We start from the raw sequence: 23,402 nt of genomic DNA, 5'->3' as shown, positions 1-23,402 counted from the left end.
AATTAATATTATAATTCAACTATTTTTTATTTGTATTTGATTTTTTAATTATTATTTTTTTGTTAATTTTAATGAATTTTATTTTTTTTAAAAAGAGTCAAGCGGGCTAACCCGCCAACCCGCCAATCCGCCATAAAGCGGGGCGGGCTAGCATTTTAAACCCATTTTAGTTGGCGGGGCGGGCCGGTCCGCCCCGTTTATGAGGCGGGCCTAGGCGAGGCGGGCCAGCCCGCTTTGCCACCCCTAATCAACCACATACAAAGTTTGCAACGCCCTGCAACGCCTCTTACTACCGATTGATGTATAAATCTATCTAGCTTCCCTTTGGAAGATGCATTCTTTTGGGGCTATATTTTTATATGCTGGGGACTAAAGTGTAAAATACATAAATATTGAAGAATTTGTGGTATTTTATATAAATGTGAGAACGATTTACAATTATACAATGGGCTAAAGGTAAATTACAAAAAAAAATTAAATTTTAATAAACACAATTTGAAAATACCAAATTGCAAATAATATATTTTTAAAATTTGAAAAACACAATTCGAGAAGGCCAAATTACACCAAAAGTGTAAGAGAGTATTTCACCCTTGCAAGTGCTATTTCTTTGTGGTTTATTAAAATTTATTTTGATAAAATTTTTATTTTAATAATTTTTAAAATTAGATATTAATTAATTATATAAAATTATATTAAATTTTTTAATTTTGATAAGTATAAATTAATTTTAAAATTTTTTTATATATTTTTAAAAATACTTTTAACTTTTAGAAACTGTAAAATTAAATATACAAATATTTTAATTTACCAAACATAAAATAAAATCAGAGTCTAATATAAACCTTAACTTTTTTTTTTGGTGACTAGACTATACTTTAACTAATTTCCGTTAATTTGTTTCAAAAGGAAACTCATCCTTTTTTTTTTCAAAAAGACGTTTAGATATTTGAAATATCTAAATTTTTTATTATTTAATAGTTGTATTTTAAAAAACGAGTGTCTATTTTATTTTTAAGATATTATTATTCTATTTTTATTTTATTTTATCTTTTTTACCCGAAAAAAAATCATGTTAAGGTACATAAAAGTTAACCACCAACAATGAAATTTAATACAAATATTTTGTATCACCGTCCACTATATATATAAAAGCTTTATATTCTAATTTTTTTTCCTGAGTTTGAATTTTCTAAAATAAAAAATATATGTAAAATTGCTAATGTAAAAAGAGTTAACTCAAAATTTTAGGAGGAAAGCAAATTCTTCAAATAAAGCGAAAACCCCGTAAAAATTGTGAATGGGTTTTAGGGTTTAGGGATTTTTCATTTTTGTGCTGAGATTCGAATCTGTGTTTTCTAGGGTTTCGTTGATATGGAGGGCGGGGATAACATATTGGATGATATATTGGAAGATGATAACTTGAATGACGACGATGATGATGTTGAGATGGTTGATATTGAAGAAGGAGAGTTGGTGGAGAGTGTTGCGGCGCAGAATGGTGTTGGAGGAGGAGATGCTGATGAAGCCATGAAGAAATCCAGTGATGAGAACAAGAACAACATGCGTAGAGCTAAGAAGAAGAAGACGAAGAATAAGAAGCGAAAGAGGCAGGGTTTTGGAGCTGTTGGATTCAACATTGACAGGTCAACCTCTCTTTCTAATTTCAAAGGATATTTTTCCTGTTTGTTGCAAATTTATGATGATGATGATCTTTTTTACTTTGTGGCCAATTCTATTGACTTGTTTAGATTCATTTATGCATACAGAGTTTCATGAGAAAACATGGAAAATTAGTGGTGAAATATCGTTACTAAATTGCTTCATGTATAATTTTCAGTGTTAGTAGTAGAGCACCTAAACCCTTAAGATTATACGTTTAGGGTATAGCTGGGTCAATGAACCTAAAAGTCCCAAATTTTGTGCTGACTGTTGCATGAACATGGGTATTAATGGGCTAAAATAGATACTTTGCGGCGCATCATGCCGCAACCGTCATGTGATTAACTACAAGCATTTGGGAGTGGTCAAGAAAGTCTCCACTCTGCTATGGCTGCTACTGCCAACCTTGGTTCCATGGGTGCCAGAGGCATACCTAATCAAATTGAACCAATTCCATGTTTCAGTGATTTGCAAACACAATGCATCTGATGTACAAGTAAAATCATTTACCTCTTTTGACATGTGAACGTAATTTTGATTTTAACTGATTAAGTGTTTAAGGGTCTTGAATTTGTTTCCTCTTGTTCGTGTGATCATGAATGAAAGCATTGTTTACTGGTCACTGTTTTTCCCCCCTTATCAAGTGACCAACATTTTCATAATTTCTGTTTGTCCCATGCAACAAGATTTTGGCACCCATTTCATTTATATTAATACATGAGTAAATATCTAACCATTGTGCTCCTCCCTTTTCAGGTTTGTGATAGATACATGTCGGCGTCTGAAAGAGAAGAAGTCATACATGGTATATACAGCCATAGGTTGCCTTGGTGTCTCTGCACTAACTGAGCTTGTCAAAGAGGTATTGGAATCCTATTGTGTATTGCAATGTTGATTTCGTCTTGAATGTTTACTTAATTTATTAGTTGGTCTATGTTGTCTATACTATTTCCTGTTAAATACCTTGGCCACTTGGAACAAAATTGAAGTACTGCCAGACATTATGTACTAACATTGCTAAGAATCCATTCCTCTTCAGTGTTCATTTTCCTTTATCAGAGGATTGCTTGGGTATATTCTTTTAACAATATTCTGGTATTCATATGTGCTGAGTAACCCGATTTATCCTACCTATGCTTTTTTCTTTTTGGATAAAACCCATTCATCTTATTTTACTTCCCAATATGGGTCTGTGAAGTGTGCTCTGCTAATAGTTGTTAGAATTAGTTTCATTTCATTATAGCCATTTGACTGCCTCCTGATGCTTTCACTGATCTCAACCTTAGTTCTAACCTCACAAACATTTTTGGGTTTTCCATGGATGGATAAGTTGTCTATTTTCCTGATCCTAGCTTGTCACAATTTTATTCTTCATTGTCCTGTGCATTTTCCTTCTCCAAAGTCCAAATTAAATTGTTTTGTGATTAATATTTTTCCTTTCTGAAATGTGGGTATGGCTTTGTTTGGGAGAAGATGTGATGTACTTGCTAAGAAAAGGTTAGAGTTTTGATTCTACCTTTATAGGACCATACAACCATTCATAATTTCTGATGCATACAATTTTGTCCCTAACCTTGCAGATTTTAATTACAGAAGCTAGTTTGCTTTCCCATTCTCTGCTTGAGCTTTGATGTTCCTGGCTGATGAACTTCTTCATTAGTTAAATATTGTGAAGGTTGATTTCTTTTTTATTTTTAACTCTTCATTCTGCTCTCCTAAATGGAGCAACTTGCAATGGAAGATCTGAGCAAAAATTGGATCTCTCTAAATTTACATCAGATTTGTGTAGATTGTTGAGGGTTATAGCAGTTCATTTAACTTATAGTAGGATCTCTGCTTAACAATGGTGAATGGTGTACACATTCAACTTATATTTACTGAATTATTATTATAAATTAAGAGAATTAACGAACTTTTGATGGTACAAAGTAAAATTTTAGTTGGTTGAAACGTGCTAGGCATCATCATCTTGACAGCATTTATTTAAAGTGGCTATACCCCTAAGTGTATAAGAGTAGTACCGAGATTGTATTTGATATGTAGATTATTTGTTGGAAAAGCCATTGGCTTTTATGTTCTTCTGTAATATATCATAGTTGATATGTCATAAACTTGTATAATGAAGTTTGGAAGTTGTAGGTGGATGCAATACAAGCTTGTGGAGGCCAGGAGACTGCTGACGGTAAGCGCCTACGGACTGGAGGTGGTGTATTATGGGGAATAATTAAACATCGAGAACCGCAGGCCTACAAAGAGATCATGAAAAAAGCAAGTGAGTTTGAGGTGTGTGATCAATCTATACGCTTCTTTCCCTCCACAATTTTTGTTTTCTGTTTGCAATGATAGTTGGGGAGGTAGTGTTTGACATATCTATTGTTATCATTGGGGTAAATTTAATTGACCTTCCCTGATTTGCGTGATATCTGCACTAACTTGCCTAGTGTTACATTTACAAGTGAAGTGAGTGTCATATTTTATAAAATACATGGATATTGGGTGTAATACCATTCCTTCACAGATTAGTGTGTCTTTTCCAAATCTTAATCTCAAGGGAGGTTAGTGTAGTTTACCTTTATTTTTTTCTAAGAAAAAATTGAATTCTTCATTTGTTAATGGATAGTTTTGGCATCCTTTTCCCCTCAAGTAAAATATATTGAACCTTGTGTTTTAAACAAGTGTTTTGGATAATTTAACTTGTAATCAAGGTTCTTCACACCATTATTTCTTAGGAGTTAGTTTCTGTTGTCACTGCTCATTCTTGTTTATGATAATGCAGAAACAATTCAGGCAGCCAAATCTGAAGAAGCAACACCCCTTGCAAAAGAAAGAGGAATCTTCTGAAGGGACGGCCATTACAGTTGCCGGCGAACATCAGGGCAATGCATCTGACAATAACTTGCTGGCATCATCCGAAATGAAAGATCAACTTGAACCACCATGTTCCGAGGAGAAAGAGAAAGACAAACGTATTCCAGTTCATGAAAGATTAAGGATACCAGTTTCCTATGATGATGAATTGCTTGGACTGAATGCAGATAATGATGCAGCTTGAGCCTGAACCACTTTATTCTGTGACTTAGGTTTTCTTATCTTTAATTATTTTATAATTGAATTTATGTGGCAGTTTCCCTCCCTTTTTTCTTACATTATAGGTACTAAATTTTCTTTTACTATCTTCAACTAAAATTTTATTTATTTTTTCATTGTTTTATTAAACAATTAATGTCATTCAAGACAAAAAATTGTGGTGTTATAGTTGAAGGCACACCAAAATTATATAGTGGTGAACTGAATATTGAGACTTGAGAGAGTACAATGGTTTGGATGTTACAAAACATTTTTCCTCACATGAATATATTGAAAGAAAAAAGAAAAATGAAGATGGCTATAAGGATTTATCTAGCCTAGTAATTTAAAAATTTCTTGCCACCCACATTTGTTGTTTGCTTTGGACATTTTCAACAAACATCACTGCTATGATTCTACAGAGGATGATGATATTATCTAGAAAATGAGTAGGTACAGGTGCACTAATAAATGAAACTTTACACTTTCCACATTCCTGAGTTTCATTTGTTTTCGTTTGTTAGGTAGAGGCAAACCACAGTGCAGTCATCAATCTTGGAAAAAGGGTACTTCCTTCTCCATGCAGCATTGGCTGCTTCCACCACTTTCTTTGCTGCTTCCTCTTCACTCTTTGTGGTCCATACTATTGATGCAACCTCTATGTTGCTTAGTACATCCCACACCTATAATCCAACAAAAGCAAGGGGAAAAAATAATAAGAAAAGTTGACTATTTCAAACACATTCTTTGAATGTTACTAAATTTTGACAAATAGTTATGGTTATGTCACCTTGCTATTCTTTCTTTGAAAGAAAAAAAAAAAAGTTATTTGGTGAACATATTTTGTCTCCAATCAAATGGCATTTAGTAACACTTACACCATCACTTGCAAGAACAAGGAATTGGTCAGATGATGTTAGAGGGTAATATGAAACATCAGGGATGGCAATGACACCATGTTCTTTGAGCAAGAAATCTCCAAAAGAACGAGACATGGCAAGTCCCGGTGAGTTCTCATAGTTTGGTATCCACACTCTTTGGATATGTGGTTCTTCCTTTAATGCATATACACAACCATTGCACCTCCTTATTCTTTCTGCTTCACCTTCATTCCAATGAAAAAGTTAAGCATTTAATAATTGTTTCTCCATCAAAAGAATTAGTCATTATCCAATGAAAGTATTACACATTGTTATTTTTTATATTTTATTAACGTAATGTTGTAAACCATAGCAATGAAAATTAGATATTAATAATACAAATAAAAATATTTATGTTTTCATATTTAAACAAACTCATAGTTTAAATTGTTAACTTATAATAATTTTATTTTGATTAGATTTTTAATATTAGATACAATTATATATATAATGTAACAATTGGAAGATATCATCTTATAGATAAATATCGTATATATTATAATATCAAATATTCCATAATATTAAAATTTTATTTAGCCCTATTCTATCAAGATCGTATATAATGTAACAAGATCTTTTTCCTATTCTGAAAGAATGTGAACAAGAAAAGGGAAAATATGCAAAAATTCTTACTAGGTAATCCAGGCTTCAAATCTGTGGTCAATTGAATGGCCATGAGTTCATCATCACAGATTGTCCCCAACACTGCCCTTGAGTCACCCAAATTAGCTATGATAAGACCTTCGCCCTGGTTATTAATCATTGCTATTGTTATTATGTTTTCATGTCAAACAGTTTGATTTTAATTCATTGTTAGAGATTTATGCGGGCATCTAATTATATTCACGAGTTTAAATGATCTTTTAAGTAATAATTCTAAAAATTAATTATGAAACAATACACGATTTGTTATTTGTATGATAGTGTATAAAAATTAATTTTTTAATGTATAAAATTCATGTATTTAAATGATTATGTAAATAATGAATTAAAAAATAATTATTTCTACGATCGTAAAAAAAATATTATTGAAGGTGAAGAGTCACATGCAGATGTTTTCATATGAAGTTGATAGTTAAAAACTGTTAAATGATTATTTAGTCAAACTTATCAAATCATTTAAGGATTTTTAAATATCAAGTTCACATAAAGATAACAGTGGATTTTCACCATTATTAAATGTCTATGTAAAAGTTTTTTTCTTCGAAACTAAATCTCAAAAAAAAAAATTGTTTTTAAATATAACAATTTGATGTGTAAAGTTTTACCTGTTTTACGACAACAATAGCAGTTGTTCCACTGCAAGAACAATCTAGATTCTCTTGCAACTTGATCTCCTTGTCCATGACCTTGAAAGCACTTGTAAGTGCTTCTTTCCATATCTGAAAATTCTTTGGATCCTTATGATTGTCACCTTCGACTGCGTCAACATGGTCGTTTAGGGTGTTGGAATCACCATTTTCTATGTTATTAATCCTTTCAAAGGCATTCTTTTGGGCAAGTATGAGTGAAAATAAGTTTCTGTTAACCATGTTGCTCACCATGCGTCCATTCCTTCCATGCCCGTCAAAAACACCACAAAATATTCCATCTTCCATTCCATAACCCTAATAATAACAACATGGACAAATGGGGAACTTTCAATAATTTTCTATGAATTTACATGGATTGGAAAATGACAAATTCTATTTTCTATTTATAATAAGGAATTTAATTTTGATGTACTATATGTACAAAGTAGTTTTACACGAGCATCTAATTATGTAACGCCACAGTAAAAATACATATCTTTTATATTGACGTGTGAATGATCATCTAAAAGAACAGATGTAATTATACGACTGTAAAAAATATTTTATACTATCTGTACATCAAAATTAAATTCTTATAATAAAACCCCAAAGAGTGACTTTATTTTAATCTATTAATTTAATTAATTGATTTGCACATATAGTATAAAAAGTTTTACACTATTATTCGATGAGATGTTTCTGTTTGAAACGCTTCTAAAATAATAGGTAGTGATTAATGAACTTATATACTTTTATTAATATAATAATATATAATTGAGTAATCATATATTTTTTTTCTATAATGGATCGTGCTTATAAACTAAAACTTTATATTTGTTTGTAAAGTTTTAAAAAGAAAAAAACCAAGCAAATCCTTAATTACTCAAAAATGGCCATGAAATTTAATTGAAGGTTGTCATATGATCAACAAACAAAACAAACCTGGTAAATAGAAGCAGCATCTTGGTTGGGTCCTTTGGTCCCTTGTTTAGAGTAAGCAGAACAAAATTCTTGATTACCACTTACAACCTTGTTTGCTTCAAATGTTATTACACTCTCATCATAAACTTCTTTAGGGGCCCCATGAATCTCAGAAGATGCAATGGATATACAGATACCCATTTCTTCTTTGTTGTTATGCAATTATTTTGGAAGAGTGAGACAAAGTCCTAATTAAGTAAGTCCAAATATATATAGTAAGAAATCATTTTCCATAATAATAATAATAATAATAATAATAATAATTTAATATATGGTGGAGCATGTGTTAACTAGTGGCTGAATGCTTAGAGTTAAGTTTTAATTAATTAAGTCCAATAATTGATATGTATTTTAATGGTTAGTTATTTAATTAGGTTGTCCCAATACCTGCTTTAAGGGTCATGTTAGTGTGTATAATTATAATTATAAATTGGTGAAAACTCAAGTGCAGTCGATTTCACGTGAAGTTGATACTTGAGAGCCGTTAGATAATTTGACTAATTTGACTAAATTTTAACGACTTCACTTGGATTTTCACTTTATAAATTATTATCAACCATAACTCAACAGGTTATGACTTTCTATTAAATAATAACCGTTGTGCAAATAAAAAACTGTTATATTATATTACTAACTTAATTATTCATTCATGATAACATTGAATTTAGTAAGGCTTCACTTCATTATTGCTGGATCCTATTCCTAGCTTCGTTTTTGTAGAGATTTCAAGTTGAAGGAAACAGAAAGATCCTATAAATAATTAATATCTTGGTCAAATGGCACTATATGTAAATGCTTGATCGGTGATTGAATTTCCATAACAAATCCTACCCCACCACAAGAGAAAGAAAAGTAAAAAATAATTTAGATACAGTCATTAGCATTGACAAACACGATTTAGTTAAACAAGCCTATTAGGAAGCTAACAAAGAACCAATTAACTTCAACTAATAACCAATTATTGGATAATCGCCAAACAAGCCTATGTACTTTTCAGTTTTTGAAATTATCTTTTTATTTCTTCTCATTTCTATCGCTTTCTTATTTTCAGTACTACAACTTTACCTCTTACTACCAATCACATATTAATATTATAAATTGATTTTACTTTGTTTCACTTTCAAATATTTGTTTACATAAATTTTAGATATTTTTAATTTAGGATATTTCTTTTTGATATTCATTTTTATTCGAATGTTGATCGATTTTCAAATTAATGGCTGAATTAATATTGCCTTCCTAGACTTTTTCTTAGTTAAAAAGAATGGGGAAGCGATTTGCAGTTACTCCGAGATTAGAGAATGGTTGACAAGAATTCATAATATTTTTTTATGCTTATTAGGATTATATGGTAGCAATAATTTGAACAAGATGTGGCTGTAGTTTAGTGGTAAGAATTCCACGTTGTGGCCGTGGAGACCTGGGCTCGAATCCCAGCAGCCACATATCGAAACTTTTGTTTTTGCTAAAAATAGCAAAATTCTTGATAGTGCACTTTATTTTTTATTTATTTATTAACAATTTAACATGGTCAGCTTGACAAGCATGCCAGAGGGTGAAGACATAGGTATATTGACTTTTAGGAAATAATAAATTAGCATATGGGGAGTTGAAGACTAATTTCGTAGGTTATTTATTTAGCTACTTTGCTTATGTAAACGAAGGTGTTATTTAATCTCAAACCTGAAAGGTCAATCCTTTGAAGTGTATATACAACCATGTAAGCAAGGATCACTTATTAAGAGTTGGATTATAATTCACAAGTTATCTATTAGTTACATTTTTCAGTGGACAAAACTTTAGGATTAGATGAAAGGACAAACTTGAAAGGTTACATCCTACATATGACATGTGTCACGATTATAAAAGAAATGAAATAATATAAAAGTAATAACATATTAAGTAATGACATGTAGCATTTTGACATGAATGATAACGTCACTTGTCATAGTTTGGATCTTGTTAGTGCTCATCATAAGAGGAATCTAAGGTCTGACCTCCTTATTAGTTGGAAGCCTCCTCAGGAACATTTCATCAAGTTGAACGTGGATGGGTCTTATTTTGATAACAACAATTATCGGCTTGTGGTGGAGTCTTTCGCGACCACCTTAGCAGATTCCTCAAAGCTTTTTCATGCAATATTGGTAGTTGTTCCATTACTCATGCCAAGTTGTGGGGCATTATTAGAGGCCTCCAAATTGCTGCAGCAAATAACCTCTCTAACATTGTTCTTGAATTTGATTCTCAAGCTGCGATCAACCTCGTTAAAGAAGGAAGTGCCTCATCTCATCCTTGTTATCCACTTCTTGAAGATATCAGAATTGTCGCTGATTGGATAAAAAATTTAAGCTGGAGACACACCTCCCGTGAAGCTAAGTTGATTAGCTTTCTTTGCTTAGTGTTGTTTTTGTTTCTTCCTCTTTTCTTTTTTGAGGTTTTTTTTTTGTTTCCTATAGTATCTCCCAACCAGACAAGTCAAAAACTAATCCGTCCGTCGCGAATCCGAAGGTCCTTCACTGGTCAATGGGTTGCTGTATGCACAAGGCGGGATTCGAACCCCGAACACTTACTTAAATGGACGAGTGAACTGACCACTTGACCAACCCAAGTTGGTTTTTTTGGGCCTTTGACCCGCTGATCACCCAAAATAAACAAAAAATGGAATTTAGCAATATAAGGATACAAGGATTTGACTAAGGAGATTACACCTCCAGGTTGTAGTCTTGTGGACTTCCAGCAAGAGATGGAGATAATTTAAGTGTAAAGTTGTATACTAAACAGACTTTATTAGTCCTTTCTTTAAATGCTTTCCGTTCAAGTGTTCACAAGTTATTATAGGCCACTCACTTGGCGCCCATCATTATTATAACCTCAAAAGGCACATGAAACAGAGTACAAAATCCTAATTTTCTTTTTTGAGTTGAGAGAGAATTTTCCTACACTTGGGATTTCATATATGAAATATTCTAGTTCAGGGAACATATATAGAGTAGGGACACACTTGGAGCACGAAGCAAAATACACATCATGTGTTGTTACAAAAACCACAAAATACCATATTCTATGCAATAAATTCTGTTTATTATCACAATCCCTAATAACATAGGCATTCCTATATCTGAAAAAAATAATAATAAATTGAGAGACAAAACACAAGGAAAGGGAAAAAGAGCCCGAGGGGAAACAACCCAATAAAAATAGACACAGAAATTACAAGACACCAGGGCAACGATATCTTTTGTATGGAATTATTGACAATGCATAAACCACAGCATTAATGCGAGCCACACATGAAGGTTAAGAACAAGAAGATGTGTGGTGGTGATGTGTTGGGGGGAACATATGATACAGGTATCAACCTCCAAACCGTCAAGTATCAATCTTTGCTAGTTGTTGCAGGTCTCTGGGCTCCGGGAGGAGCAGTCGGCCTGGGGAAGTTATGATCAAATTCCATGCCTGCAAATTGTGGAGCCTCCACATATGGACTCTAGATCCATTTGGTAAAAAAAAAAAGACATTACAAAACTACTTTTGGTAATAACGATAAAAGAATAAAATAAAAAAACTGTTGGAGGTTAAAATTGCACCTGGGATACAGAGATAGCTTGATCTGAAAAATCACGACCTGCGGAATTCAGTGATGCACTAGGAGAACCAGCATTATTGTTAGTTTCATTTCCGTTCAACTTATGTAATGCTTTATTTACAACATTTTCTTCCTCATTCCCATTGGTTGGCTTTACCCTCTGTATTGACATCAACGTTATTTCACAATCAGTGGACAAAGTTAATAACAAGTACATAGAGGGAAACACATGGAAAAGAAAAATCACCTGGAAGATTTTGCCAAGAGTTTTCAACCCCTTTGCTCGGGCACGAAGTTCTTCTTTCTTGACATTGTTGTCTTGAAGAACCTGTAGTTAAACACATGATCTAAATTAAAGCAGGCCTAGAATCCATATCCGCTATATGAAATACAAGGTGACAGCGGTTGAGCAAAACCAACCATTTGACACACTCGTGAGAGCGTGGCTTCGATGTCGGCAACATTAAGTTTCCATAAAGAATCAGTCATTAGCTGCTTGTGAGATTGCATGTATTGTTCAAGCTCTTCTTCAGTATAGTTTCCTTCGGCACTGAGTTGCTTCTTCATATCCTCTTGCAGTTGGATCAAAGCAATGGCCCCTAGAACAAACCACCCAGGAAAACCAATTTCAAAACCACCAGTTATAATAATTTTTTGTCCCTTGTGTCTGTTTAGTTATTTGAAGATAAAAGAAAAATGAAATATTAAAAGTAGATTGGATAATGTATGGTCCACAATCTGCAAAGGATTTGGATGCGCTATGATTTTGCAATCCCAAAATTAACTCAACCAAATCAAATAGTTTAGCCTGAATGGGCTTGGCTAGTGTATTTTGACCCCAAACAGTCTTACTCAATTTCTTTCTTCATAATGATTAAGTTTAGGTAAGGAGAAGCACCGCTACCCCCACCAGGGCAAGGGAAGACCCCCAACCTCTTTGAGGACTCCCGAGAGGGATGACAAGTCACATTGTCCCTCCACAAAGGTCCTCACACTGCTCCACCCATAACCAACTGTGCTACCTCTTGTTGGAGTCATATACCATCATCTTTTAACTTCTATAAAATTATTTAGTAGGGAATACAAATGAGAATAGTTTAATGTGTAGTGCAATTGTGCAAATAACATGTTAAGATTAAAGTTAATATGTGAGCGCTGGAATTAAGAATCCATAGCATAGCAAGGAAGAGCTTTTAAGAGGTACAAAATATCATCACCTGTTGCTGCTGTAACTTGGGATTTGATAAAATGCCCTTTGTTTCTAAACCATTCAGCAACAAACGGCACACCCAAGTAAATTGCTTTCTTTCCAAGTTCCTTTGCTGCCTGCCTTGCGTATATGTAGCCAATTGTATTTAGCATATCAACACCATAAGCTGTAGAAAGACAACTAATTTATTAAGCAAAAGCAGACCCTGAGTTGATGTTGTATTATACATACTTCAAATACTTGAGATTAGCATCAGGCTAAGGTTTTACAAGTCAACATCTTAAGCATAACATGATTTTAGGAACAAAACAACTATACATTTCAACGAATTTTGTTCCAATAAGATGTTATTTGTGATAAATTGCGTTGAGCAGATAGATTTGCATCACTTTCACCTATAGAAATTAGTCTTTAAGCTGAGGCATAGTAGACAGTACCTGCTTTGGACAAACGGGCTACTTCTGCTTCTGCATGATTAACAAAGTCCTCTTTGTTTCCTTGAACATATTGGTTGAGTCTACCTTTCAGTATCTCTGCAAGCTTTTCTTCTCTCTCCTTCTGAACAACCTGAATGAAGAATAAAATGTTATGGAGGGAATGTTCTATTCACTTGAGGCAATTAAGTAATAACACACTTTGGAGGGTGTCTGACCATTCTGAAAATATGGATTTAGTTACCAAGTGCATACATTAAACCACTTAATATATTAAGTGAAGTATGGCAAAGAGAAAGCAAAAATAAGCTTGGAGCCATGATTGAGAAAGTTTGTGAAGCTGTACCCTCATTTTCTCTTGTAAAATTTTTGGATCAAATTGTTCCCCTTCAGTAAACATATCCATTGAGGCCATTGATGCCAACGCCAACTGGCCTATATACTCCTCAAAAAGTTCACTACCGAAAAGCATGGCAAAGATTGCTGCAGGGTCAATAATTGATTCACTGAAAAGAACAGAAAAATATTAATCCTCACCATTGATGTTAAAATATTACTTAACATATTGTAAGGTTTAAAAAAGGAAACTAACGTTGAGATTCCCGATTTCCCATGAGCATCATAAGCTTGCCTTTGAGCTGGATCACTCAAAACTTGGTAAGCTTCACCCAAAACCTAATACCAAAGTAAAATTCCAAAATTAGAGTGGTAAAATGATTTGAACAAAGGTAAAATCCAAGCTATGCATAATGATTAATGAATACAATGGCTCAAGATAATACCAATTTTATTAAAGGCATACTCCCAACATGCAGCTCAGCCATTAAAGATAACAAAAGCATAAAAGGTCAATAAAATAAAAAAATATTTGATGGTTGTGTATGTGGATACAAAACAAGGTAAATGTAAGTGAGGCTGAAATAGTTCAATTTATTGGTAGACTTGTTAACGATGACAGGTATACAACGGTTAACAATATTTTATTATTTAAGGTTCTTCACCGACCATGCTCAACTTGCCAAGTAGAAAAGGATATTATTGAGAAAAGGATATATTGTAGCCTTTACAACTCAAAATTGGCTTAAAAATAATGGGAGATGATGCCTTAATACAACTAAGACATGTAGAATGCCTCTACCAACTACATGAAAGGATAGTGAAATTTCTTATTGCAATCCTCTTATACACCTCACATGAAGTTTTACAATAAAGTGCCTTCAAAATAGCAGGTCTAAGTAAAATATAACACCCTCACCTGAAAATTTTGTGCAGCAAGTGGGTCATTTGGGTTTTTATCTGGATGCACCTGTCGTGCCTGCAATTATAATTTACAATTTGGAAATAGGCCAAAGAACCACTGATCTTCAGATTCAGTATCCAATATACAATATGATATTTGTAGAAATTGACAAGACTCAGCATCTCTCTTCTGGATTTCCAAAGTTAATCATTTTAGTAGAAGCATATTTCATGTCTATTGTATATTAGGCTTATTGCAGGGAAAAAGTACACAATTTACGTAGGCATCAAACCTACGCATCCACTGCTTTCAGTTCACTAAATGGAAAAAATTCAAATTAATACCTCTAAATTATGAGTATTGGAACAGATTGTAAATGAAATTAATTATTCAAATCATATAATATTAATTCTTCTGGGGAAATAATTAATCGATGTATTACATATGGCAATAAAAGTAGAAAACAGATGACGCCCACAAGCAAAGGATAGATAAACTAGACAATGACCTTCATATAATAAGCTTTCTTGATCTCGGCTTCCGTTGCTGTGGGACTGACACCCAGCACGTCATAATATTCCGTCTCCTTAACCATCTCAATGTCCACGAGCAGTAGATCAGTAGTCGGATGAAAGAGTGCCTATAATTATCAGATTTTAAGTAACCAATCTGCAAGGGTGAGAATATTTGGGACAATAAGTATTCCAAATTGCCTATACTAGCACAACATTAAGCATTCCAGGTTGGTTTACAAATCCTGTAATACTTTTAGATACATTCATTCTCATACATAATATTTGTTAACTACTCATTGAAAGAAGAAAACTTAGTTGTGAAATATGTAGCTGCTTGAAATTTGAAGGAATCACAAAAGGAGGTTCCTCCAATCGTGAATCAATAGCTGATTTTCATATAGGCACCATGCAAAAGGTTGCTTGTTTAGTAATAATGCAACAAACACCCGTGTCTGACTTAAATGCCAAATCAAATTCACCGAATCACAATAATACACGGTTTAGGGTTTTTACTAACTAATCATTTCTAAAATCACAGATTAAGAAACAGATCTATATTGGCGAAACCTAATTGACTTTTCAGCAAAACCCTAATGATAATGATAATAACAGTAATAAGAAAGAATATAATCAGAAATTGTGTCTTGAAACAATGGGATTGTGATTCCAAGGATCTTCATCTGATAATTTCGATCTTGGCTCTAAGCGGCAGTCAAGTGGCTACTGAATAAGCCCCTGCTGTTGACTCTATTATAGAGCCTTTGACCATTATTATCATTATCGATAATCATAAAGATTAATTTGGTAGTAAGCTCCATAACCACGAAAACAAAATTAGAATCAATAAATGAGGCAAAAAGACGGAAACATAAACAGCGATCTCACCAGGAATTAGCGGAAGTGAAAAGAAAGGATCGAAATTGGAAAGGGGGCTCAAAGGATTTGATTTCTGCCATGAGGCAGCTGCTGGCTTGGTTAAATGAGACCAGAACACATGGCAAAGGGCGAAAAGATGGACCAGTTTTATACTCGTGTTTGTCTTGTGGAAACCCTAATGCTACTTGTGTGTTTAAGCAGTATTCTGAAAGCCCAACTAAATATCCAACTTTGGGCCGAACATTAGGATTAGTTAACCGGAAAAAAAAAATGGAGGATAAAAATACTTCCAAAATATTTTAAAAAGCTATTATTTTGTTTGATGTTGTTTAGTTTTGCCGTTTCAATACTTAAAAAAGAAATATTTAAAAATGCTACTAAAATTTGTTTTTTTTTTAAAATATTTTTGGCCGTGAAAAGATAGCGATAAACGTATCTAAGTTATTTTAGTTTAATTTTAGTCACAAAAATACTTACTTTAAAAAAAAGTGAAAAACAGTTTTTAAAAAAAGAAAATCATTTTTTTAACTTTTTCAAAAACACTTTGAATAATTTTTTAAGAAGTCACAAATTAATTTTAAAAATTATAAATATTAATACTGTATTTTTATTATCATGTAAAAGTTAAAATAACTTCTAAACCTTCCCAACCGCAATCAGGACCTGAGTTATGCTTTACCTATTACCATCATTCAATATTTTCTATATTAAAATAAATGTAAAAAAATGGACTATGTAATATTATTAATTTATGCAAAAATATTTAGTACCTATTATTATAATAATCTAATTAGCACTATTATTTCTTTTACGATTTTAATATTAAAATACTTTCACAAGCATTCAAACGGATGTGTTTTCTTGTCACCAAAAAAGAGGGGACGTGTTTTCTACTTTTCTATCTAGCGGTGCAGACTGCAGAGGCAGCTTGACTTATGTCTTCAAAGTCAGAGAACCCTTCTACAGTTCAGATTTTATGCCTCATAGCAGTGCTATCTTTTGCATGTAAAGAACATGCAAGCTCCGGAATTCCGTAACCTCAATAATCTCAAAAGATAACAGGCGGCCATACTATTGTCAACTCAACAATGCCTATGTCAATATCACTAAAACAAGATAAACTACCAGTACTAGTCCTCAATCCATAAGTACCAAAGTTATCAAAACTACAATATCAACTCTCAGGTGAAGTTTTAGGAACACTTCCCTGTTGAGCAGCCTGTGCAGGTGCTCCTGCATTACCATCACCAGAATATGCCGGAGGCTGAGGATAACCAGAAGCGTAACTGTTGCTGTATGATGTCGGAGGCTGATTATATCCAGGTTGACCACCTGGAGCACCATATGGGGGACCATACCCTGGTTGTCCTGCACTGCCATAACCAGTTGGTGGAGCCCTTTGAGACCCTGGTTCCTGTTGACCGTAAGGTAGTGGCTGGGCAGGTGGTGTACCACCCGGCTTTTGCGACTGTGGTGGGGGACCATAGCCACCTCCATAACCAGATTGGGGAGGTGGATTTCCATACCCTGCTTGGGAAGTCGGGGGCACCCCATAGCCAGGCTGAGCAGTTCCTTGTGGAGGATAGTTGGCAGCATTTGGACTTGGCTGTTGGCCAGAACCATAACCTTGCTGAGACGTTGAAGAGGGCTGCACAGGTGGAACTTGGGTTGAATCACCATGTGATCCATAATTAGGAGCGTGGCCCTCTTGTGCTGTGTTGCTTCCACTGCCATAGCTAGGGGCTGAGCCATAACCTTGCTGTTGATCATATGATGGTTGCTGCCCATACCCTGATTGCGGTGGTGCATGATACCCACCATAGCCATCTTGAGAATAGCCATGCCCAGGTTGGCTATAACTAGAGGAAGGTGGTTGACTATAATTGTAACCACTCCCATCAGCAGGAGGTGCACCGCCAGGATTTTGCTGCTGTTGACCATAGTAATCATACCCAGCACCATGAGTAGACTGCTGGGCTGGTGGTGCGGAGGACTGGTCCCAATTGGTGGAGTATCCACCAGATGAAGCAGGTGGATAGCCTGCATATGGTTGCTGGTTATACTGGCCTGTTGGACCAGAGTAGCCACCGGGCTGCACGTAACCATAACCAGCTTGCTGCATGGGAGCACCGGGAGGACCCCAGCTAGATGGTGGCCGGGATTGGTAACCTTGCTGAGCATAACCACCAGACATTGCTGGATTTCTAAGACGATTCTGCAGAAGGACAAATTGCAAACACAAATAAAACGAGGAAACTCAACCAAGATATGGCAGTACAGACAGCAAAAGATGCACAAACAAAAAGACAAAGTAAAACATGCATCACTAAAAAAAAATATATAAATAACACGATTATAAGCCATAACTTAACAAGTTAGATTAAAGATTCCTTACAGGATCAGAGAGGGATATGAAGGCCTACATACCGTACCAGTTTGTGGTATAACTGAGTTACTCCAGCAGAAGAACACCCTCTCCCTATTCGAAATGAATGGGTACAAAAAAAAAAAACAAAACACAAACCAGCGAAGCAGACAAGCATACTATCTCTATTGTCTCAAAAGGCAATCCACTGTAAGTATCTCAATATATATAAAGTACTTTTGAGATAATTACACTATAATTCTATAAACTATTCACAATAATTCAACCAGCTAGGCTTTGATATAACAAGTATTAACTACATAAGAGAAGTAGGAGCAAATACAAATCCAAAACATACAGCTTGTCAAGATGACATCTCTTTGCTGCACAAAAAAAAAAAACCCTCAACCTTCCCTCCCCTCAGTAAAGACGTAAAGCTCAATTGGAACATTAAATAAACACACAAGTAAACCAACTAGGATTCAAATGGACAAGGAAGCAGAGAAGGGAAATTATGACAACAGCCATAAACTTACCAAACTCAGTCCTAAAATATCAATAAGGAGTTACAGAGACTATAGCTGACAAATTATGAGAATAGGCATAGGTAACAAAAATAGAAAGTAAAAGAGCCTTCACAATAGGGAGGGAGACAAGCCACAGTGTGTAACATGGAAACATTGATGAAAAAGAAATGTAAAATACGTGAATAAGAAACCACTGATAAAGATTTAAAATAATAATAACAATAAGTATAATAATAACATCAAAAAATGTGTCAGGAATCCTGTAAGAATGACAACTGGACAGAAATATGAAAATAAGGAGTCAAACGTCAAGAGCCTCAAAGGATAAAGTTCAGTTTCATCTTCCAGATGAAACACTTTTTTAACTAGAGGATGATTACTAGAGCAATAAATAATGAACTCAAGCACAAATCACAATGTTTAAACAAGGCAACCATGTATTTGTTAATATAACCATTAATGTTGCATTCTCCTATCAGCTTAAACTTTTAGGATGAATAATTTCATGATATGGTATCAGAGCTCTATGTCCGAAAGGTCCAGAGTTTGATCTTTCGTGAACCCCAAAAGTGAAAAAATAGCATAAGGCCAATAAAAGAGAAAAGAATGCCTATGCAAAAATCAAGCAAACCCAAAAAAGACTCTTGCTTGAGGGGAAGTGTCAGAAATATAACCATTAACGTTGCATTCTCCTATCAGCTTAAACTTTTGGAATGAGTAGTTTTATGACGGTGTTTACGAAATACCATGGGAAATTACAACATATGAGACCTCAATAAGTTAATAGCAAGTATAAGATTGAAAAGTGGAAACAATAATAATTCGGGAGAGGAAAATAAAATGGCAAGAGCTTCAAAAAGGATAAGCTTCAAGTTATTCTGCTAAATTAGGTCCAGCATGATATATAAAATAGTTGTTTCAGGTATATATATTTTTTGAGCAATGGACTAAAAATGCACAAATGATATGACCTAAGATGATGTTAATACTCTGAAAATATATATCCAGTCAAAATATGACAAAGCCAAAACATCAATAAGAGATTATTGCCCTTTAGTATATACCAAACCTGAGATTGACAGCCATACATTGGCATGCTGAGGGAAAACCAACAAAGAGAGTCCATGTTGGTATCACTAATGGTCCACACCAAAACAAACTAAACCCTACAATAGTCCCAATAACAAGCTCAGTTATGGACAAAACAATCACATAACAGCATAGCCTTGATGCTCCAAAGAGCTAAGCTAAAGCAGAGGACAAAGTGCATAACTTAATCACAAATAGGAACAACAGTCCTTAAAGAGCTTGGTGTATTATGCAAAAGAAAATTGACCAATCTAATTACAAATTAAACATGTTCACCATCCCTTGAACCAATTTTCTGAAATCTGAATAAATTAATGAAGGTATATTTATGTATAAAATATACAAGATAAACACACCAACACAAGATAATTTGAATGAAGAAAACGTTGAAAGTTCTGGGAATTCCCATAAACTGTTATATACCAAAGATAATTAATCTGTACATGTAAGTATCATATCCATGCCTGTATTTGAGCCAGATAAACACAGGTTTTAAAAGAAAGGATGAAGAATCCAATAGGTCATAATAATAACTTCTACTGTAAATTTATTTTTTAAGGTGAAACTCACATGCAGTTGTCTTCATGTGAAGTTGATATTTAAATATAAAAAGTAAGGATAACTTCTACAGTAGCCTTTCACCCAATAAGATTTAACTTGTAAAGACCAGGCAGATAAACTGTCAAAATTTGCAATACAACATCTTGACTTCTGACCATTATCATTGTTTGCGTAGAGCTTCATGCCGCTTTGATTATCCATGAAAAGTATCATTCTTTGTGCACCATCTGCTTTTAACTTTTTGTACAGGTATATTTAAAAATAAAACAGTAAAGTAAAAGAATATGAAGTTCTTTTGCATCTGCTAACAACAGAATCCCGATAAAGATAGCACTTACTAGAGACAAAATGATCTTAACCCGTTAGCTGTGAAATCACAAGCTCAAATCCAGTCCAGCTAACCCATTTTAAGTAGACCAACATGCCAAACTTTTACACACTTTTACAACAATTATATACTTCACAAAATTCAAAAATTATGAGTTTTTCCCCTACAATAGATGAAGAGAAGCAATAACCAGAAGCAAAATAGAGATAAATGTGAAGTAGCATGATGACAATTCTCATCATGTCCGGTTTTAAGTTTCAAGATCCCATAAAGTAATATGGACTAATTTGGAAATCACAGGTGCAAGTATCCATCTAGCAATCAGCAGGCAGTGACAAAACAAATATTAAATTACCTAGTCAACCCATAAACTCAACCATACTACAGAATTATTAACATATATATACAGAAAATAGAAGGGGCACAAATAAACTAGACTTGGGAAGTGGCAAGCAAAACATGATAACAATAGCCCAATCCAATAAAAAGGAGATGTGCACTAAACATACCTCACCACTGATGACTTGATTAACCAACTGTTTTGCAGACTCAATTTGTTCAGGTGTCCCTTCAACTTTTAATGTTCTTTCTGTGGATGTGTCACCGGGGGGAAGATGAAGAGGAATCACCTGAAAAATACATAAAATGCCAATATCACTAATGACAGGTTGAAAGTCCACATCTCAAAAGTATGAGACTGTCATAGTCAAATTTTAATACTAGCAGTGATCAGAAACTTCGGTCAAAGATATAAGGAAAAAATAAAGGAAAAAGAAAAAGGGTTTGGAATATAATAGCAAAAGAAGACAAATATTTGAAAGGGCAGACCTGAATTCTTGCTCCAGTCGAAGCTTGCATATTCTTGATTGTTTCCCCACCTTTTCCGATTATAAGGCCAACCTGGAAACGCATGACCAACCATCCACCAGATAAAGTTCAGAGAAGGTGAGAAAGAAAGAAAGAAAGAACCGGAGTTGAATAAAACCAAATACTTTAAACCTTCACATACCTTGTTATTTGGGATCTTCATCACAAATTCATCAGAACCAGCTTGTCCAGCTACTCGTCTAGCAACAATGCCAGAACCTCCGGATTCGGCCTATTAAAAACACAATAACTTACAGCATTAAACAAAACAATTCATATAATTACAACCTTTTTTCGGATGCATCACAAATTCATAGAGTTCTGAGAACGTCAGTACCTCAGCAAGAACTTCATTGATGAGCTTCTCAGCAGTAGCAATGGCTTCAGAAGTGCCCGTAAGCTCAACTGTCCTAGTGGGCAAATTGGGGTCAGCATCCATGTCACGGGTAACCTGAATTTTTGCCCCAGATTGGAGCTGAAGGTACTTGATGGTCTCACCACCCTTGCCAATAATAACACCCACCCTTCCATTGGGGATATCAATCTTCTTGCTCGCACCCTGGTACCCATAAGAAACCGCAGAAGGAGAAATGGTAGGGACCGAGTACTGAGCCTTCACATCTGCAAAACCAAACATTCACTAAAAGATTAAGATTTATTAAGTTCAATAATATTTAAATTTAAATAAATTAACAAACTGAAGATGATAATTAGTGATTTCTGGAGTAACTTATTTTCTGTTCAAACCAATTTATAATCAAAATATTCTTGATCAAACTTTCAAAAGCAAAATCAATTATTCTATAAATAAATAAATTCAAGAAAAATTAAAAAGACCTGATCTGAGAAGTAATGTGTGTCCTGATTATCTTGAGTAGTGTCAAATCAAACCTTGTAGGAAAACCCTTACTAAGCCACGGAATCAAAACCAAATAGCTTAAAACCAAAATTTATCCAACAATTTAGCGGAACCCCTCTTTACTGATGTAACGAAACTTCACACAGCTTATAATCAAAACTTTCTCATCAAATGTAACCAAACTCCAAACAACATTAACTCAAAATTTCAAATGATATCCAAAAACATATCAAAACGCTCGATTACAATTAGATCAAAACTTGAGCAGCTAGTAATAGAAGTTTATGTGACAAAATAACAACATCTAGCACATAGCCAAAGTTTTTTGATAAAAAAAATGGTTGAAGAGCTAAGGATTTAAAAAAAAATTTTACCAAGATTGAAACCTTCCGTAATAAAACCCTTAATTCTGTGAATCAGCTTATAATCGAAACTTTCTAGCCAAATCGAAACATGTACAGTGAAAACCTTACTTACCGATGGAATAAATGCAGAAACGTAATCACAATAATAATAATAACCAAAGACGAGGAGTAAAACCCTACTCACCACCCATGGAATCGAAACCCGAGGGAGGAGCTGTGCCGTTATCGACCTTGGGACGCTTGACGTCGAGACCCGTGGCTGCGGGGGGTGGGGCGCCGCTAAGGAGGCGGGCGGCGACCTCCTGTGCACGGGAGGAGTGGTGGAAGTTTCATATTGCGATTCTTCCGCCATTGGAGAGAAGAAGAAGAAGAAGAAGAAGAAGAAGAAGAAACCCTATAGACTCGAAAATATGGAAAGTTGGTTCTCACTTCTTTCTTCACTACTACTACTACTACTAGATTTTTATTTTTAAGCTGGAGCTGCTTCTTGTGTGACGTCACTGATCCATTTTATTCAAATCTTAATCCTAATCCTACGGTACCCTATCCATTATCACCCTTAAAAATATACATAAGAACTTAAGAAATGCATCTGATGAAGATAATAGTAATAGTAATTGAGAATGAAAGTAATAATGTAAAATAAAATCAGAAGTTAG

The 23,402-nt window shown here is 34.3% G+C and overlaps 4 protein-coding genes and 1 non-coding gene across 6 annotated transcripts; 2 read left to right on the top strand and 3 right to left on the bottom strand.

Annotated features, from left to right (window-relative positions):
- The first annotated feature begins 1,234 nt into the window (after positions 1-1,234).
- On the top strand, positions 1,235-4,865 carry LOC107495512 (uncharacterized). Its single transcript, XM_016116659.3, has 4 exons — positions 1,235-1,646; positions 2,419-2,524; positions 3,802-3,945; positions 4,439-4,865. Exons 1-4 carry the CDS (start codon positions 1,375-1,377, stop codon positions 4,712-4,714), a joined length of 798 nt encoding a protein of 265 aa, XP_015972145.1. The 5' UTR covers positions 1,235-1,374; the 3' UTR covers positions 4,715-4,865.
- Positions 4,866-4,890: 25 nt separating this feature from the next.
- Positions 4,891-8,109, bottom strand: LOC107495511 (probable protein phosphatase 2C 72). The gene is made up of 5 exons (XM_016116657.3): positions 7,883-8,109; positions 6,917-7,255; positions 6,282-6,396; positions 5,607-5,833; positions 4,891-5,411 (listed from the first exon to the last, which is right to left on the bottom strand). The coding sequence occupies exons 1-5, from the start codon at positions 8,060-8,062 to the stop codon at positions 5,232-5,234; spliced, it is 1,041 nt and encodes a 346-aa protein (XP_015972143.1). The 5' UTR covers positions 8,063-8,109; the 3' UTR covers positions 4,891-5,231.
- A 1,185-nt stretch (positions 8,110-9,294) lies between these two features.
- On the top strand, positions 9,295-9,366 carry TRNAH-GUG (transfer RNA histidin (anticodon GUG)). Its single transcript has one exon. It is a non-coding gene; the product is annotated as a tRNA-His (tRNA).
- Positions 9,367-10,953: 1,587 nt separating this feature from the next.
- Positions 10,954-15,959, bottom strand: LOC107495510 (chaperone protein dnaJ 10). 2 transcript variants are annotated; one of them, XM_016116654.3, is made up of 11 exons: positions 15,792-15,959; positions 14,900-15,060; positions 14,407-14,466; positions 13,744-13,826; positions 13,498-13,657; positions 13,155-13,284; positions 12,725-12,883; positions 11,928-12,106; positions 11,755-11,835; positions 11,509-11,667; positions 10,954-11,408 (listed from the first exon to the last, which is right to left on the bottom strand). In XM_016116654.3, the coding sequence occupies exons 2-11, from the start codon at positions 14,984-14,986 to the stop codon at positions 11,298-11,300; spliced, it is 1,209 nt and encodes a 402-aa protein (XP_015972140.1). In that variant the 5' UTR covers positions 14,987-15,060; positions 15,792-15,959; the 3' UTR covers positions 10,954-11,297. The 2 variants fall into 2 exon arrangements, with proteins under 2 accessions (XP_015972140.1, XP_015972141.1); XM_016116655.3 differs by having other exon boundaries at positions 14,900-15,031; positions 15,792-15,944.
- Positions 15,960-16,856: 897 nt separating this feature from the next.
- Positions 16,857-23,052, bottom strand: LOC127739621 (uncharacterized). The gene is made up of 6 exons (XM_052262901.1): positions 22,928-23,052; positions 21,857-22,140; positions 21,662-21,751; positions 21,481-21,552; positions 21,162-21,281; positions 16,857-17,997 (listed from the first exon to the last, which is right to left on the bottom strand). Exons 1-6 carry the CDS (start codon positions 22,932-22,934, stop codon positions 16,957-16,959), a joined length of 1,614 nt encoding a protein of 537 aa, XP_052118861.1. The 5' UTR covers positions 22,935-23,052; the 3' UTR covers positions 16,857-16,956.
- Between the last annotated feature and the right edge of the window lie 350 nt (positions 23,053-23,402).

This window comes from Arachis duranensis, chromosome 6 (assembly GCF_000817695.3).
Source record: "Arachis duranensis cultivar V14167 chromosome 6, aradu.V14167.gnm2.J7QH, whole genome shotgun sequence".
NCBI lineage: Eukaryota > Viridiplantae > Streptophyta > Magnoliopsida > Fabales > Fabaceae > Arachis > Arachis duranensis.
Note: the sequence above shows the minus strand (reverse complement) of the source record. Positions and strands in the feature narration are given on the sequence as shown.

Coding starts and splice junctions, on each gene's coding strand:
- LOC107495512 (XM_016116659.3), top strand. CDS start 1,375: ATGGAGGGCGGGGATAACATATTGGATGATATATTGGAAGATGATAAC. Junction 1,647..2,418: donor GTTGGATTCAACATTGACAG/GTCAACCTCTCT, acceptor CTCCCTTTTCAG/GTTTGTGATAGATACATGTC. Junction 2,525..3,801: donor TAACTGAGCTTGTCAAAGAG/GTATTGGAATCC, acceptor TGGAAGTTGTAG/GTGGATGCAATACAAGCTTG.
- LOC107495511 (XM_016116657.3), bottom strand. CDS start 8,062: ATGGGTATCTGTATATCCATTGCATCTTCTGAGATTCATGGGGCCCCT. Junction 5,834..6,281: donor TTTGAAGCCTGGATTACCTA/GTAAGAATTTTT, acceptor ATTGGAATGAAG/GTGAAGCAGAAAGAATAAGG. Junction 5,412..5,606: donor TTGTTCTTGCAAGTGATGGT/GTAAGTGTTACT, acceptor GTTGGATTATAG/GTGTGGGATGTACTAAGCAA.
- LOC107495510 (XM_016116654.3), bottom strand. CDS start 14,986: ATGGTTAAGGAGACGGAATATTATGACGTGCTGGGTGTCAGTCCCACA. Junction 14,467..14,899: donor AGAAAGCTTATTATATGAAG/GTCATTGTCTAG, acceptor TTATAATTGCAG/GCACGACAGGTGCATCCAGA. Junction 12,884..13,154: donor AGCCCGTTTGTCCAAAGCAG/GTACTGTCTACT, acceptor GTCTTTCTACAG/CTTATGGTGTTGATATGCTA.
- LOC127739621 (XM_052262901.1), bottom strand. Junction 21,282..21,480: donor CGACTGGAGCAAGAATTCAG/GTCTGCCCTTTC, acceptor TGTATTTTTCAG/GTGATTCCTCTTCATCTTCC. Junction 17,998..21,161: donor ATCAAGTCATCAGTGGTGAG/GTATGTTTAGTG, acceptor GTCCTTCTGCAG/AATCGTCTTAGAAATCCAGC.